Genomic DNA, 17,996 nt, shown 5'->3' with positions numbered 1-17,996 from the left:
AGTCGTCAGACTTTTCATCCGGGGGAGTGGGAATTCCCTCCGGAGGGGTTTGCACAAGATCAAGCAGGAGAGTGCTTTGGTGCTTTTGACAGCGCCTGCGTGGCCACGCAGGACCTGGTATGCAGATCTGGTGGACATGTCATCCTTTCCACCACGGTCTCTGCTTCTGAGACAGGACCCTCTACCTCAGGGTCTTTTCAACCATCTAAATATAACTAATCTGAGATGGACTGCCTTGAGACAGAACGCTTGATGTTATCAAAGCATGGCTTCTCCGAATCAGTAATTGATACCTTAATACAGGCATAAAAGCCTGTCTCTAGGAAAATTTAACATAAGATATGGTGTAAATATCTTATTGTTATGAATCCAAGGGTTACTCATGGAGTAAAGTCTGGATTCCCAGGATATTATCTTTTCTCCAAGATGATTTTGAGAAAAGGGTTGTCAGCTAGTTCTTTAAAAGGACAGATTTCTACTCTGTCTATTCTTTTGCACAAGCGTCTGGCAGGTATTCTAGACGTTCAGGCATTTGGTCAGGCTTTGGTTAGAACCAAGCCTGTGGTTAAAAATGTTGCTCCGCCATGGAGCTTAAAGCTGGTTCTTAAGGTTCTTCAAGGAGTTCCATTTGAACCTTTTCATTCCATAGATATCAAACTTCTATCTTGGAAAGTTCCTTTTTGGTAGCTATTTCCTCGGCTCATAGAGTCTCCGAGTTATCTGCGTTGCAATGTGATTCTCCTTATCTGGTTCTCCGTACGGATAAGGTAGTCCTGTGTACCAACCTGGGTTTTTACCTAAGGTGGTATCTAACAAGAATATCACTCAAGAGATTGTTGTTCCATTCTTGTATCCTAATCCTTCTTCAAAGAAGGAACGTCTATTACACAATTTGGACGTGGTTCGTGTTTTAAAGTTTTACTTACAAGCTACTACAGATTTTCATCAAACATTCACCTTGTTTGTTGTCTATTCTGGACAGAGGAGAGGTCAAAGGACTTCAGCAACCTCTCTGTCTTTTTGGTTAAAAAGCATAATTCATTTAGCTTATGAGACTGCTGGACAACAGCCTCCTGAAGGGATTACAGCTCATTCTACTAGAGCTGTGGTTTTCACTTGGGCCTTTTTTAAATGTGGCTTCTGTTGAACAGATTACAAGACAGAGTCTTGGTCTGCGTTTCATACTTTTTCAAATTTAACAAATTTGATACCTTGCTTCTTCGGAGGCTATTTTTGGGAGAAAGGGTTTTTTACAGGCAGTGGTAACTTCCGTTTAAGTACCTGCCTTGTCCCTCCCATCATCCGTGTACTTTAGCTTTGGTATTGGTATCCCATAAGTAATGGATGATCCGTGGACTGGATACACTTAACAAGAGAAAACATAATTTATGCTTACCTGATAAATTTATTTCTCTTGTAGTGTATCCAGTCCACGGCCCGCCCTGTCACTTTAAGGCAGGTAATTTTTCCATTAAACTACAGTCACCACTGCACCCTATGGTTTTCCTTTCTCTGCATGTTTTCGGTCGAATGACTGGTAATGGCAGTTAGGGGAGGAGCTATATGGCAGCTTTGCTGTGGGTGGACTCTTGCAGCTTCCTGTTGGGAAGGAGAATATATCCCATAAGTAATGGATGATCCGTGGACTGGATACACTACAAGAGAAATAAATTTATCAGGTAAGCATAAATTATGTTTTTTCTTTTATGATTTAGAAAGAGCATTCAATTTTAAACAACTTTCCAATTTAATTCTATCTAATTTGCTTAATTTTCTTTGTATCCTTTTAAAAAAAAAAAAAAAAAAAAAAAGCATATTTAAATAGGCTCAGTAGCTGCTGTTTGGTGGCTGTACATAGATGCTTTGTGTGATTGGCTCACCCATGTGCACTGCTATTACTTCAGCAAAGGATATCTAAAGAGTGAAGCAAATTGGATAAGAGAAGTAAATTGGAATGTTGTTTAAAATTGTATTCTCTATCTTGATTATGAAAGAAAAAATGTGGGTTTCATGTTCCTTTAAAGTTTAAACTTTTTTTGCATTTTTTTTTTTTACAGTTTTATGTAGGTTAGAATGACACTTTGTGCACACAATTAACATTTGTTTGTTTTTCACTGTATATTGTATTTTGACTCTTGCTAATAATTGTTATATTTGCTGTTATTTAAAGTTTTCCTTTCTAATCTACTTAATTGTACATCTGCAATACATTGCACAATTAAAGGGACATAAAACTTAAAGTGCAATCATCATAAAATATTTTATCATTGAAAATAGATCAATGTTGCAGTACACATTCATTTATTATTTTGCTCTCTTTACTGTAAATTAATTGAATTAAATGATATATGTTCTACTTCTTAAAGAGGCTGGTTATCAGATTTTGTGCTTAAGGGGACACTGAACCCATTTTTTTTTTCTTTTGTGATTCAGATAGAGCATGCCATTTTAAGCAACTTTCTAATTTACTCCTCCTATTATCAAATTTTCTTCATTCTCTTGGTATCTTTATTTGAAAAGCAAGAATGTAAGTTTAGATGCCAGCCCATTTCTAGTGAACAACCTGGGTTGTTCGTGCTGATTAGTGGATAAATTCACCCACCAATAAACAAGTGCTGTCCAGGTCTGAACCAAAAAGAAAAGAATGTGGGTTCAGTGTCCCTTTAAAGGGACAGAAAGGCCATAACTGAAATTTATGCATGGGCGGATTTTAATTTTGCATTATAATTCCAATGGCAAAAATGCTTCCAGTTATTACTGTTTCAGCAGCATATGCACATATGCTACAGATGATTAGAGGATCAGGATTCAAACCCCATACCTGCTTAGAGTGCTAAATGGTTTGTATTGCGTCAGTGAAGATTTACTTTGTGTCTTATAAGCCACTGTTGACTCTCTGAGAATGTGTGGTGTTGAATTCGGATGCACAGGGCACTGCATATGTTCATATGCCACTGAAAAACTGTAATAACTTTTATTAGAAGGATTAGATATTCAAGTGTCTTTTTCTTCCTAATTTGCAAAACCAGACACATTGTGCTAACAAGGTAACCGTTTTAAAACATTATTTAGTTTTTCAGTGGTTTATTCTGGTTATACAGTCTACTATGCATATTTAAATAGACTGATTTTAATGTCCCTTTAAGACGATGTATTGTGGGGAAAACTCATTGCGCAATTGGCTCATTTTGCACAGCTTTGCCACATATTAATGCTTGGTATATTGCTTGTGCATATTTATCATGCTTGCTATGGGCTTACGATTCTGAGCACTCCTCTTTTTCCCACCCCTTGTGAACCATTGTATTACAGTGTATTTCAACACGGTAGGTTGCTCTGACCCACTTGGAATGAGATCCCACCTGATACCTGATAAGCAAATCACAGCTTCCAGTGTCTACAAAACATGGGGGATTGACGCGTTTACTTGGTATCCACACTATGGCCGCCTAGATAAGATTGGCAAGAGCAATGCATGGACTGCACTTGAGAACAAGCAGTCAGAATGGTTCCAGGTATGTGATCATTATTAACCTTTCATTGATCTTTAATTATTATAATATATATACTGTATATACGTTACTCACATGCATGTGTTGTTAAAGGGATATGAAACTCAAAATTAAGTATTTGTGATTCAGACAGAGCAGACTATTTAAAAAAAAAAAAACTTTACAATTTACTTCTATTATCAAATGTGCTTTGTTCTCATTGTATTTTTTGTTGAAGAGATACCTGGGTAGGTGTCTGGAGCACTACATGGCAAGGAATAGTGCTGCAGTCTAGTATGGCTCTTGCAAATGGATAACATTCTTGCAAAACACCTGCCATATAGAACATGCTACTGAGCTTATGTCCCTGCTTTTCAAGAAAAGATGCCAAAAGAACAAAGAACATTTGTTAATAGAACTAAATTAGAAAGTTGTTTAAAATGACATGCTCTATCTGAATCATATCACATTGTGTTTCATGCGCGTGCAATTTCAGTCCGAGGACTGGATTCTGATTTGCTTATCAGTTTAAGAAGAAGGCAGCTACGTAATAGTGGGGGGAGTTCGGCATCCATATTGACCGGGTATTAGAGTAGTTAGCGCCGCTGATTAGGACAGAAGCAAGGCGGCAAGGGAGGAGGGGTATAGTGTAGGCGGACCTCCGTTTCTTAATTTACAATATTAAAACCTGTTACACTAAGTGTTGAATGTCCCTTTAACCAATCAGAGGTATTTATAAACTCTTGCCACATGGGGTATGTCAGCAATTAGGGGTGGATTCCTTCAGGAGACTTCTGCATCCTGAAGAAGATAATGATCGAGACGGCTTTGATTACAAAATAAGATATTATTTAGATTAAGGTAGAACATCTCTTAGGCGCTGTCCCTGGGGTTCATATGTGGATGATATAATATACAATAATAAATATATAATTTATTTGTACTGTGCCAACAAGTTCCACAGAGCTAGGGGGTCCTTGGCTACTTGGACATTGTTGCAGTGAGGGTACTGTAATGGGAATCATGAAGGGGACCCTTGTGTGCTGGGGAGGTTTTTGGTGAGAGCCATTTAGTGAGCCTGTGAGTGCCAGACAGGATTTGGAACTAAAGTGTGACTTGGGGGAGTGGAACTATTGGTGTTGTGGGTGCATTGGGTGGGGGGGGATTAGTATTTGTGGTAGGATCACTTAAGGGATCTCTCACTAGAGCACTTGTGCAGGGTGGGTGCATGGATAGGATGTGTCATCAAGGATGCAGCAACTGATTCGTTAGTTACTGTTATGTTAGAAAGGGGTTTACCTGGTGGGATAATAGCAATAATGATTCATTAGGTTAGGGTGCTTGGGGGAGGTATTTTTTAAAGGTATATAAGTGGTTATAGTGGAAGGTCTGTGCATTAGGATTTATTATTATGGGGGTAAGGATTAGTATATAATTTCTATAGTTGTGCATAGGGATTATAGGGGTACGAAAAGTTAGGGGAAAACTGGTGGTGGTGGTGGTTGTGATGTAGGCTGAGAAGGGGACTTGTGATCTGATATCTGTAAAATCTATATAAGAGGTTCAAGTGTTAACCCAATACAAATGATCATTTAAATTAAATTAGTTTACACCTTCCTTGTGACTGGTGTTCAGTGGCGGTTCTACACGGGGGTCTACAGGGGTCAATGCCCCTGTAAAAATGTCCCTGCCCCCCCTGAGCTTATCCGTGAAGTTGATTCCTTGTTTTGCTGCAGTGTCATTGTTATTCCGCAATCTCCTCCTGATATCAGAGCCCCCCCTTGCGTGACGTCATTATTCTGCTTGCCTCCATGCTGTTCCTATGTTCGGAAGGCTCAATATGATGCTAGGGTATTATTTTAGTATAAAGCAAAATTATAGTATTTAAATTTAAATATAATTTGTTACCGTTTTTTAATGTGCCCCTCTGATTAAACACTGGCCTCACCTTGGCCCCCCAGTAAAATTTGTCTAGAACCGCCACTGCTGGTGTTATTTTAAGCTATGTGGATAGAGTTGGCGCAGCTACATTGACAGGTCACAAGAAATCACAACTGGATTGTGATAACAGCACACACTGTTTTTGTGATTCCCTTAGAACGTAACGGAGCACGTCATTTGTTTCAGCCTATTAATGTGGGAGTTTAAGCACTTTTTTTGCACCAGACTTTTAATGTCTGCCAGTTGCTGTTTGTTTCTAGGTTTGTTGCAAAGAATTAAGAAACTGAACTATCCAACAGATTTTAATAGCTCTGCTATATTAAAGGGACATGAAACCCAATTTTTTTCTTTCATGATTCAGATAATAGAAGTAAATTATAAAGTTGTTTAAAAATGTATTCTCTATCTAATTTGTTTCATTCTCTTGGTATCATTTGTTGAAGGAGCAGCAATGCACTTATGGTTTCTAACTGAACACATTGAGCCAATCACAATCAATATATATATGCAGCCACCAATCAACAGCTAGAATCTAGGTTCTCTGCTGCTTCTGAACTTACCTAGATAAACCTTTCAGCAAAGGATAACAAGAGAAGGAAGCAAATTAAATGATAGAAGTAAATTGGAAAGTTGTTTAAAATATTTTCTATCTGAATCGTGAAACAAAAACTGTTGCTAAATGTTAAAAAAATGTATTAGAATTGCAGGGAAAAAAACACATTCTTAACATGTGGATTCTATTAAAATTCATGGTTTGAAGTATCACGTTTAACATCAACAACTAATAAATCTGAGAATGTTTTGCTATAATTTGGCAGCTTTACTTGTTCAGTTGCTGCGTCAACCCCTCCCCTTAGAAAGCAATGTTACAACATCACCCAGTGGACAAACACAAGTATTGCACCTATGTTATTTTGTGCATTGAGTATCTTTATGGCTATTATCCATGATACACTTTCAAGGTGGTTGGATCAACTTATGAAGGATTCTTACATTTTTATTAAAATTCAGGTAACTTTTAAAGGGACAATAAATGCTATAAATGTCTGGCATGCATTAGAAAGTGCATTATTTAAACAAGCTAACAATATTTTTGCATTAATATACTTTGCCTCCCAAGTCATTGCTCTCTTTATTTAGTGCTGGAACTCGGGAGGCCAACCCACTGGCAAATTCATCTTTTTAAAATCAGAATTTGTTTTTAAACTACACCTACATCCGCACAGTGGCCATCTGTAGAGTTGTGGGGCCAGCTGTGGTGGACAAATTCGGGACACCAGAGCAAAAATTTGGGTGTTACAAATTGTCCCTTGGAAATTAGGCACAAAGGCTCTTAATTTCAGGACTGTCCAAGAAAACCTGGGACGGCTGGTCACCTTAATCATAGGACATTTTTTGAGTATATTCTTTCTTATTCAAGAAAACTAGCTCAAGAAATTAAGTAGATGAATACTTTGCTAAACAAATAAAATACCTTTTGTTTTATAAACCATTAAATATTCCCTTTAATATTGAAATGTTGTGAATATAGTAAAAAGAAATGAAAGTCATGTTGAACCTTCAGTGACTCTCTGAGAAGCAAGTGATTTTCAGACATTTAATGAAAGATTGGTACTATTGTAATATTGTATCATGCATATGAAAGACCAGCAGGCAGGTACACATACTGTATTACTTCTGACTGGTGGATTATGATCACATCCACAGCTTTTTTTTTTGGATAAGTACAACCTTCCACAAGTCTGACCAAAAAATATTTATTCAACACAGGGCATCCATTGTTATACATTTTGAAATGCCCTCTTTTAGATGCAAGTAAGTAAATTTAAAGTGCAATGGACCATTTAAAGGGACAGTCTACAATAGCATTTTTATTGTTTTAAAAGATAGATAATCCCCTTAGTCCCAATTCCCCAGTTTTGCATAACTAACACAATTATATTAATAGACTTTGATTACCTTTTATCTAAGCATCTTCTGACAGAAGATCAAATTACTTTTTTTGTGCTGTGTTGTGCTGACTCTTAAATAATTCCATGGACATGAACACAATGTTATCTATATGGTCCACATGAACTAGCAGTCTCCTGTTGTGAAAAGCAAATAAAAAAGCATGTGATAAGAGGCTGTCTTTAGTGGCTTAAAAACAGGCAGAAATTTAGAGGTTTAAATGTAATGAAGTAACGATGTTGGTTGTGCAAAGCTGGGGAATGGGTAGTAAAGGCGTTATCTATCTTTTTTTTAAACAATAACAATTTTAGTGTTGACTGTCCCTTTAAGTGACTTTTTCCTACACAGCTCCTGAACATTTGCAACTTATTGTCTGTTGTTTTTTTAATGTATGAGCACAGATATGTTCAGGTACAGACAATAGAACATACAGTACATACTGTTAGGCATAAACAATTTGTCAGCACTCTGAAATCCTCTTCTTTCCTAATCACCATATCAGCATATTTAAAATGTATTTTGTCTGTCTGATATAATAAAATAAATGATTGTTTAACCTTTCCAGAATTGTCATTTTTATATGGTAATTTATACCATCTAGTTTAAGGACTTACAACATTTTTCTGTTTCAAATGAATGTTGCTCCTTTAAAGGGAGTGTGCTAAATATAGATGAAAGAGCCCAAATTAAATTCAGATATTATTATATAGGTTTCTAAACTTGCCAATGTTATTGATGTAAGATGAAGGATTCATCCTTGAAAAGTCAGTTATAGCTTTAAACGTTCACTGTTATCCTGGCAATGATTGCAACTCAGAGCTTTCATCTAAATGACTGTTTATAAGTTTGTATATGTAACACATGTAGGCAGGACCGGAGTAGCCAACATTTTTTTTTTACTTGGAGTGTTTGGAATTGGAAATAATTTTTTAAAACTACTACTGTTGGGTAACGCTTTAAAGGGACAGTACACTGTAAAATTCTTTTTCCATTAATGTATTTTCAGTGACTTGTTATACCAGCTGCAGAGTATAAAATATTTGAGAAATTGCATTTTCAGGTTTATTTGTGAATATGAAGTAGCTGGTTTGGTGCTTTTAAACCACAGCCTTACACATCCCTTACAATGGGATGAACTTAAAGGTAATATGAGATCTCATTATGTTATCACTTTGTGTACACAAACTTGCTTCCTTATGTTATATTTGTCTGGAACACCAAAGCTCAATACATAGAGAGAACAATGAGAAATTATCATTATATTACTTAACTATCCTGCAGCCCACTGAGAGTGTTACTTCTTCTGCTGGCTGTGTTTACTTAGGCTTGTCAATAGCATATACTCCAGCATCGAAACTTTCAGTATAGGTGTCAGCCGCTCAGGAATCAATCCGGGATGTAACCCAACTGCTAGCGTGAATTGAAAGCACACGCTAGCACACTGAGAAATATCCAGGACGTGACCCACTCAGGAAGCAGATTAGAAGATAACAAAAATGAATATTGTTCCAGAATGCAGGAAAGCCACAAAGGATAAAACGTCCCTTTAAGTAGTTCAAAGAACAAAAAGGAAATGCTCTTACTTGAAGCTTCTGAAAAAGGTCCTCTTTAGCAGGCTTGTAAAACAAAGGAAAAGTTCTCTTTTGCAGCTTGTAAAAGTATAATGTCCCTTTAAGCAGGTTTATAACAAACAGAAAGGCAAAGTTCTCTTTTGCAGCTTGTAAAAGTAAATGTCCCTTTTAAGCAGGTGTATAACAAACAGAAAGGCAAAATTCTCTTTTGCAGCTTGTAAAAGTAAATGTCCCTTTTAAGCAGGTGTTGTTTAACAAAGAATAGGTTTAAAGGTAAAGGCCAAAGCAAGGTCAGGCAGGCAGAAGTCGGCATCCAAATATCAGCAAAAGGTATTGGCAAAAGACAGGGTCAGGCAAGCAGAAGTCGGCATCAAAGTATCAGCAAAAGGGTAATAGCTACAGGCAAGGTCAGGCAGGCAGAAGTCAATGTCCAAATATCAGCAAGTAGGGATTAAGCAAGAGGCTTGGTCAGGCAGGCAGAAGTCGGTACACAGAAGAACAAAACTGATATGGTACTCACAATCCAGGAAAACAACAAACGGGCCCAGATTCAGATCTCCCGCCGAGATTTAAAGGGCAGAGCGTAACCGTCATCAGAGGGGTGTGAGAGAAAGCGTCGTGTTGCTAAGCAACATGACGTCAGAGACACAGAGGAGTTCCGGGAGCCGCGGCGACACGGCGATGAACGGAAGCGCTCATGACAGCACCCCCTCCTCAAGGACCCCTCCGGGGGACAGGACCAGGTCTATCAGGATGAGTCTTGTGGAAGGACTTGACCAATATAGGAGCATTTACTTGATGAGCAGGTTCCCAAGAACGTTCCGTGACTGGATAACCCTTCCAATGAATGAGATAATACAATTTCTTGCCCCGCAATTTGGAATCTAGAATATGGCTGATCTCAAACTCAGGATGTCCATGCACCAATAACGGTGGAGGTTTAGAAAAAGGCTTAGAATACCTGTTAAACATCACAGGTTTTAAAAGAGAAACATGAAATACTGGATGGACTTTGAGAGACTTGGGTAAAGCTACCCGATAAGCAGTGGAACATACCTGACCCAGTATTCGGAAAGGACCCACATATCGTGGTCCCAATTTGTTAGAAGGTTGTTTCAGGCGAAGAAATCGAGAGGAAATCCAAACTTTATCACCAGGGCGATATTTGGGAGCCTTTTTCCGTCGAAGATCCGAAAAGAACTTGTAACGTCTAGAAGTTACAGAAAGAATACGATGTATCTTCTGCCAATGTCGAGTTAATCTTCGGGCTGTAAGATCAGAAGCAGGATTCACTGTGGAGGAAGTATGCAAAGGGAATGTCCTAGGCTGATATCCATAAGCTGCATGAAAAGGAGAAGTCTGAAGGGAGGAATTGTACCGGGCATTATGGGCCAATTCAGCCAAAGGAAGGTAAGAAGTCCAGTTTGAATGATAATGATCCACATAATGTCTTAGATATGTTTCAAGACACTGGTTTACTCTTTCAGTCTGACCATTCGATTGTGGGTGGTGAGAAGTAGAGAGAGATATAGTAGTACCAAAATGTTTACAAAGTGACCTCCAAAATCGAGAAACGAATTGTACCCCTCTATCTGAAACAATATCTAGAGGAAATCCATGGATTCTTACAATATGTAGAATAAAAAGTTCAGAGAGTCTTTTGGCAGATGGTAATCCTGGCAAGGGTACAAAATGAGCCGTCTTAGTGAACCTGTCGACCACCACCCAGATAGTATTGTTCCCAGTGGACAAGGGAAGATCGGTAATAAAGTCCATGGATACATGAGTCCAAGGCTGGTGAGGTATAGGCAATGGTTGGAGTAATCCTGAAGGAAGTTGGCGTGGAGTTTTGTTCATGGCACATTGTGTGCATACTGAGACGTAATCCTTCACATCTTGAGAGAGTGTAGGCCACCAGACATGTTGTTTGAGGTTTCGAGTGGTAATACTGATGCCAGGATGTCCAGAAAGGGGACTATCATGAGCCCAAAATAAAATCTTGGAACGAAGGCGTTCAGGAACAAAGAGTAAACCATTGGGAGGTTTACAGGACAAAGGAAGATGCTCTTGAGCGGACTGTAATTCTTGTAACCAAGAAGTTGTTAACTGGGCAATGACTTCATGAGGTTGGAGAATGGTACCAGACTCAGGAACTGGGGTATCTTGAAATTGTCTGGAAAGTGCGTCTGCTTTAATATTTTTTGATCCAGGTATGTAAGACAAATTATAGTGAAACCGAGAGAAGAATAAGGACCAGCGTGCTTGCCTGGAATTTAGTCGTTTGGCTGTTTGGAGATACAGAAGGTTCTTATGATCAGTAAGTATAGTAAATGGCAAAGAAGTACCTTCCAGCCAATGTCTCCATTCATCCAATGCCATCTTGATGGCAAGCAACTCTTTATTCCCTACGTCATAGTTAAATTCGGAAGGAGTGAATATTTTAGAGAAAAAAGCAACAGGATGAATCCTTCCAGTCTCTGGTATTCTTTGAGACAGAACCGCTCCAGCAGCAACAGAGGAAGCATCCACCTCCAGAATAAATTGAAACTCAGGATTTGGATGACGAAGGATAGGAGCTGAGGAAAAAGCTTCTTTGAGAGATTCAAAAGCTTCTATAGCCTCAGACGGCCATACTTTACAGTTTTGTCCTTTTCTTGTGAGAGAAGTAAGAGGAGAAGTAATAGTAGCAAAATTCTTGATGAACTTTCTGTAATAATTGGCGAAGCCTAGGAAACGTTGTAAAGCCTTCAAAGAATCAGGTCTAGGCCAATCCAAAATGGCAGAAAGTTTAGTAGGGTCCATTTCGAATCCAGATGCCGATATTACATAACCCAGAAAGGGTATGGATTTTTGATGGAAAGAACATTTCTCCAGTTTAGCAAACAGATGGAATTCTCTTAGACGTTGAAGTACTTTCTTGACGTGGTGCACATGATCTTGGTGGTTCTGAGAAAAAATTAAGATGTCGTCCAGATATATGATAACAAAAATATTCAAAAAATCACGAAAGATCTCATTTACAAAATGCTGGAAAACCGCCGGAGCATTGCATAGCCCGAAGGGCATGACCAGATATTCATAATGCCCAAATCGAGTGTTAAAGGCAGTCTTCCACTCATCTCCTTTGCGTATACGGATCAAGTTGTATGCACCACGTAGGTCGAGTTTGGTGAAAATGGTGGCTCCCTGAAGATAAGTAAAAAGTTCAGGAATAAGGGGCAGAGGATAACTGTTCTTGATGGTAATCTGATTCAATCCACGATAATCAATACAGGGTCTTAATCCGCCATCCTTTTTTCCCACAAAAAAGAAACCAGCCCCTACAGGGGAAGAGGAGGGTCGAATAAATCCTCTAGCCAGATTGTCTTTTATATATTCTTCCAGAGCCATGTTTTCTGGTTTAGAAAGTGGATATGTCTTGCCTCGAGGATAGGCAGCCCCAGGAAGGAGGTCAATGGGACAATCAAAAGGGCGATGAGGAGGAAGACGTTCCGCTTCTTTTTTGGAGAAGACATCCACAAAGTCATGGTAATGCATAGGTAAGGATTCCGGAGTTTCAACTGTGAGAGCAATAGTGAGTGGTAATTTAGTAATCTTTTGAAGACATTTAGTCTGGCATGTAGATCCCCAGGAAGTGAGTTCACCGAAAGTCCAAGAAAAAATGGGATTGTGAATCTGGAGCCAGGGTAGTCCCAAGATAATGGGAAATTGCGGAGTGGGAATGACATCGAAACAAATTGTCTCAGAATGAAGTATTCCTACGGTGAGGATTAAGGGTTGAGTAGAAAACTGAATGTATCCAGAACCCAAAGGATCTCCACTGACCGTAGAGACTGAAATGGAATACTCCTTCTTTAGTAAGGGTATAGAATGAGTAGAAACAAATGTAGAGTCAATGAACACACCTCCAGCACCAGAATCAATTAGAGCTTGGGTATAGATCTTCTTATGTCCAATTAGAAGAGTTACTGGAACAAAGAGTTTCTTGTATAGGGAATGACCACTATTTTGGCTTAACTCAGTTCCCTGGACTAGAGTTAAGCCCTGGCTTTTACTGGCCTAGTAGGACAATCCCTTAATAAATGTCCTTTAAGGCCACAGTACAGACATAAGCCAAGAGTCCGTCTTCTTAAGCGTTCAGTCTCAGTTAATTTTATACTTCCTACTTCCATGGGTTCAGCCTGATCAGTAGTAGGAGAGGCTGGAGTGACTGGATTAGAAAAACGAGGAGCTAAACGAAAAGGAGTTCGAGTGGAAGTCCTCTGTGTTCTATCCTTTTCTTGTTGGCGTTCACGAAACCTGGCGTCGAGACTGATACAGAGATTTATTAAGGCTTCTAAGGACTCTGGAAGTTCACGATACACCAATTCATCCTTGAGACGCTCAGAAAGTCCTTTACGGAAAGCGGCTCTGAGTGCTCCCTGATTCCAAGTGGTTTCAGAAGCAAGGGTGCGGAACTCAATTGCATATTGAGAAACTGGTTGATTTCCTTGACGTAAATCCAGGAGAGTTGCTTCAGCAGCGGATGACCTTCCAGGTTTATCGAATACGTTTGAGAATGTAGATAGAAATGTATCAACATCCAACAGTATAGGATCATTCTTTTCTAGCAAAGGTGACACCCAAGCCAAGGCTTTTCCTTTCATTAAGGAAATAAGAAACGTGATTCTAGAAGAGGCAGTAGCAAAGAGAGTAGGGCTATTTCGGAAATGAAGACGGCATTGATTCAAAAAGCCTCTACATTCTTCAGGATTCCCATCATATTTATCCGGAAGAGGAATCCTGGGACTTAGTTGTACCTGAGACTGATTGTTAGGAATCGGAGGAGGTAATGCCTCAATCGGATTTGGATTGGGATTAGGATTGGGAGGTGCGGTAGCAACCAAATTTTGTAATAGAGCAGTAATTTGATCAAGTTTAGTGTCCAGAGACTGCAAGTGAGTGGCATGAGAACCCAAGAGCTGTCCCTGGTGAGCCACGGCCATAGATAATTCAGTGGGGTCCATTTTTATGGCCCGTTTGTAATGTCAGCCGCTCAGGAATCAATCCGGGATGTAACCCAACTGCTAGCGTGAATTGAAAGCACACGCTAGCACACTGAGAAATATCCAGGACGTGACCCACTCAGGAAGCAGATTAGAAGATAACAAAAATGAATATTGTTCCAGAATGCAGGAAAGCCACAAAGGATAAAACGTCCCTTTAAGTAGTTCAAAGAACAAAAAGGAAATGCTCTTACTTGAAGCTTCTGAAAAAGGTCCTCTTTAGCAGGCTTGTAAAACAAAGGAAAAGTTCTCTTTTGCAGCTTGTAAAAGTATAATGTCCCTTTAAGCAGGTTTATAACAAACAGAAAGGCAAAGTTCTCTTTTGCAGCTTGTAAAAGTAAATGTCCCTTTTAAGCAGGTGTATAACAAACAGAAAGGCAAAATTCTCTTTTGCAGCTTGTAAAAGTAAATGTCCCTTTTAAGCAGGTGTTGTTTAACAAAGAATAGGTTTAAAGGTAAAGGCCAAAGCAAGGTCAGGCAGGCAGAAGTCGGCATCCAAATATCAGCAAAAGGTATTGGCAAAAGACAGGGTCAGGCAAGCAGAAGTCGGCATCAAAGTATCAGCAAAAGGGTAATAGCTACAGGCAAGGTCAGGCAGGCAGAAGTCAATGTCCAAATATCAGCAAGTAGGGATTAAGCAAGAGGCTTGGTCAGGCAGGCAGAAGTCGGTACACAGAAGAACAAAACTGATATGGTACTCACAATCCAGGAAAACAACAAACGGGCCCAGATTCAGATCTCCCGCCGAGATTTAAAGGGCAGAGCGTAACCGTCATCAGAGGGGTGTGAGAGAAAGCGTCATGTTGCTAAGCAACATGACGTCAGAGACACAGAGGAGTTCCGGGAGCCGCGGCGACACGGCGATGAACGGAAGCGCTCATGACAATAGGTGGTTATACCACAGGCTAAATCAGCTATTTCAAATGCTTAAAAGGGAGTAAAGGAGCTACTTGTAAAACTATTTAATACTCTCTAGCAGATAAAATAGATCATTTGGAATAATTTAAAGGAAATACATTTTTTGGGTCAACTGTACCTTTAAAGGAATATGAAACCCGAAAATGTTCTTTTGTGATTCAGACTATGGGGCCCATTTATCAAGCTCCGTAAGGAGCTTGTGGGCCTGTGTTTCTGGCGAGCCTTCAGACTCGCCAGAAACACAAGTTATGGAGCAGCGATCTAAAGACCGCTGCTTCATAACCCTGTCCATAACCCTGTCGAGTTCGATCAGGTTGATTGACACCGCGAGTCTGCAGGGGGCGGCGTTGCACCAGCAGCTCACAAGAGCTGCTGGTGCAATGCTGAATACGGAGAGCGTATTGCTCTCCGCATTCAGCGATGTCTGACCTGATCCGCAGGGTCGGATCAGGTCCGACAGACATATTATAAATATCCCCCAAAGCATGCAATAGTGGCGCCATCCGAAATGGATAACATTTTTGCAAAACTAATGCCATATAGTTATCCAAACACAGGCGCGCTCCTGAGCTTATGCCCATGCTTTTCAACAAGATACTAATAGAACAAAGAACATTTTATAATAGAAGTACATTAGAAAGTTTCTTAACACTGCATGCTCTATCTGAATCATGAAAGAAAAAATGTGGATTTCATGTCCGAATTGTGCCATTGCTTTGTTCTGCTGAAGTTTCAGTATGGTACTGTGCTGAGTTTGTGTTTATTGTACAGACACCATTATGGGATCTAATAAAAAGCTCTTATAAACTTCATCTGCATTAGTTAGCATTTGATGTATGAAGAGCATAAGGGCATAGCTCAGTCATTCTAAAATGTGGAATTGGGAGGTAAATCCCTCTGTCTAATTTTTAAGCTCCTGTTGGGTTGTACAAATCCTGACCTTGCGCTTACCATGTACAGGGAGTGCAGAATTATTAGGCAAATGAGTATTTTGACCACATCATCCTCTTTATGCATGTTGTCTTACTCCAAGCTGTATAGGCTCGAAAGCCTACTACCAATTAAGCATATTAGGTGATGTGCATCTCTGTAATGAGAAGGGGTGTGGTCTAATAACATCAACACCCTATATCAGGTGTGCATAATTATTAGGCAACTTCCTTTCCTTTGGCAAAATGGGTCAAAAGAAGGACTTGACAGGCTCAGAAAAGTCAAAAATAGTGAGATATCTTGCAGAGGGATGCAGCACTCTTAAAATTGCAAAGCTTCTGAAGCGTGATCATCGAACAATCAAGCGTTTCATTCAAAATAGTCAACAGGGTCGCAAGAAGCGTGTGGAAAAACCAAGGCACAAAATAACTGCCCATGAACTGAGAAAAGTCAAGCGTGCAGCTGCCAAGATGCCACTTGCCACCAGTTTGGCCATATTTCAGAGCTGCAACATCACTGGAGTGCCCAAAAGCACAAGGTGTGCAATACTCAGAGACATGGCCAAGGTAAGAAAGGCTGAAAGACGACCACCACTGAACAAGACACACAAGCTGAAACGTCAAGACTGGGCCAAGAAATATCTCAAGACTGATTTTTCTAAGGTTTTATGGACTGATGAAATGAGAGTGAGTCTTGATGGGCCAGATGGATGGGCCCGTGGCTGGATTGGTAAAGGGCAGAGAGCTCCAGTCCGACTCAGACGCCAGCAAGGTGGAGGTGGAGTACTGGTTTGGGCTGGTATCATCAAAAATGAGCTTGTGGGGCCTTTTCGGGTTGAGGATGGAGTCAAGCTCAACTCCCAGTCCTACTGCCAGTTTCTGGAAGACACCTTCTTCAAGCAGTGATACAGGAAGAAGTCTGCATCCTTCAAGAAAAACATGATTTTCATGCAGGACAATGCTCCATCACACGCGTCCAAGTACTCCACAGCGTGGCTGGCAAGAAAGGGTATAAAAGAAGAAAATCTAATGACATGGCCTCCTTGTTCACCTGATCTGAACCCCATTGAGAACCTGTGGTCCATCATCAAATGTGAGATTTACAAGGAGGGAAAACAGTACACCTCTCTGAACAGTGTCTGGGAGGCTGTGGTTGCTGCTGCACGCAATGTTGATGGTGAACAGATCAAAACACTGATGGAATCCATGGATGGCAGGCTTTTGAGTGTCCTTGCAAAGAAAGGTGGCTATATTGGTCACTGATTTGTTTTTGTTTTGTTTTTGAATGTCAGAAATGTATATTTGTGAATGTTGAGATGTTATATTGGTTTCACTGGTAAAAATAAATAATTGAAATGGGTATATATTTGTTTTTTGTTAAGTTGCCTAATAATTATGCACAGTAATAGTCACCTGCACACACAGATATCCCCCTAAAATAGCTATAACTAAAAACAAACTAAAAACTACTTCCAAAACTATTCAGCTTTGATATTAATGAGTTTTTTGGGTTCATTGAGAACATGGTTGTTGTTCAATAATAAAATTAATCCTCAAAAATACAACTTGCCTAATAATTCTGCACTCCCTGTATGGGCTAGGTAAGAGTTCTGTGCTATTATTTGCACATGAGCTGTATCGGGTTTTCGCGTCCATTTGCACACAAGTTAAATTCCGCTAAGTTGAAAGTCAATGCGAACGCGTGAGTGTAATTGCAATGTATGCTTGAAAGATTACAGTAACTTCAGAGCTCTGGTTAACTGTTTTGCTCAAATAAAAAGTGGATTAGAAAAACACCCAAAATACATTTTAAGTACAGTTACACTCATAATAACACTCCGATAAAAATTATTTTTAGAAAAATTTGCATTAAAAAGTTATAAGGGCTCAAAGTTAAAATGTGTAAAAAGGGCTTTAACATAGAGATACAATACATACACATTTCTAAATATGGTTCTGTGTGTATGTGTGTATATATAGATACATATATATATATATATATAAATATATATATATATATATATATATATATATATGTGTGTGTGTATGTGTGTATATATAGATACATATATATATATATATATATGTGTGTGTACATATGTATTTATATGTGTATTTACAGACATATAAACACATAAATACATACTGTAT

At 39.3% G+C, this 17,996-nt stretch overlaps 1 protein-coding gene across 2 annotated transcripts in view; it reads left to right on the top strand.

Moving 5' to 3' along the window:
* The window catches only part of MFGE8 (milk fat globule EGF and factor V/VIII domain containing), a 228,161-nt gene that overhangs the window by 162,480 nt on the left and 47,685 nt on the right, over window positions 1-17,996 (top strand). Inside the window, exon 8 of one of the 2 annotated variants that reach the window (XM_053717664.1) lies at window positions 3,331-3,515. In XM_053717664.1, coding sequence (XP_053573639.1) covers window positions 3,331-3,515 — 185 coding nt within the window. Of the gene's footprint in view, window positions 1-3,312; window positions 3,516-17,996 lie in introns of both variants that reach the window. The other variant, XM_053717663.1, reaches the window with a different exon arrangement.

The sequence above is a fragment of the Bombina bombina genome, chromosome 6 (assembly GCF_027579735.1).
Source record: "Bombina bombina isolate aBomBom1 chromosome 6, aBomBom1.pri, whole genome shotgun sequence".
Classification (NCBI taxonomy): domain Eukaryota; kingdom Metazoa; phylum Chordata; class Amphibia; order Anura; family Bombinatoridae; genus Bombina; species Bombina bombina.
Note: the sequence above shows the minus strand (reverse complement) of the source record. Positions and strands in the feature narration are given on the sequence as shown.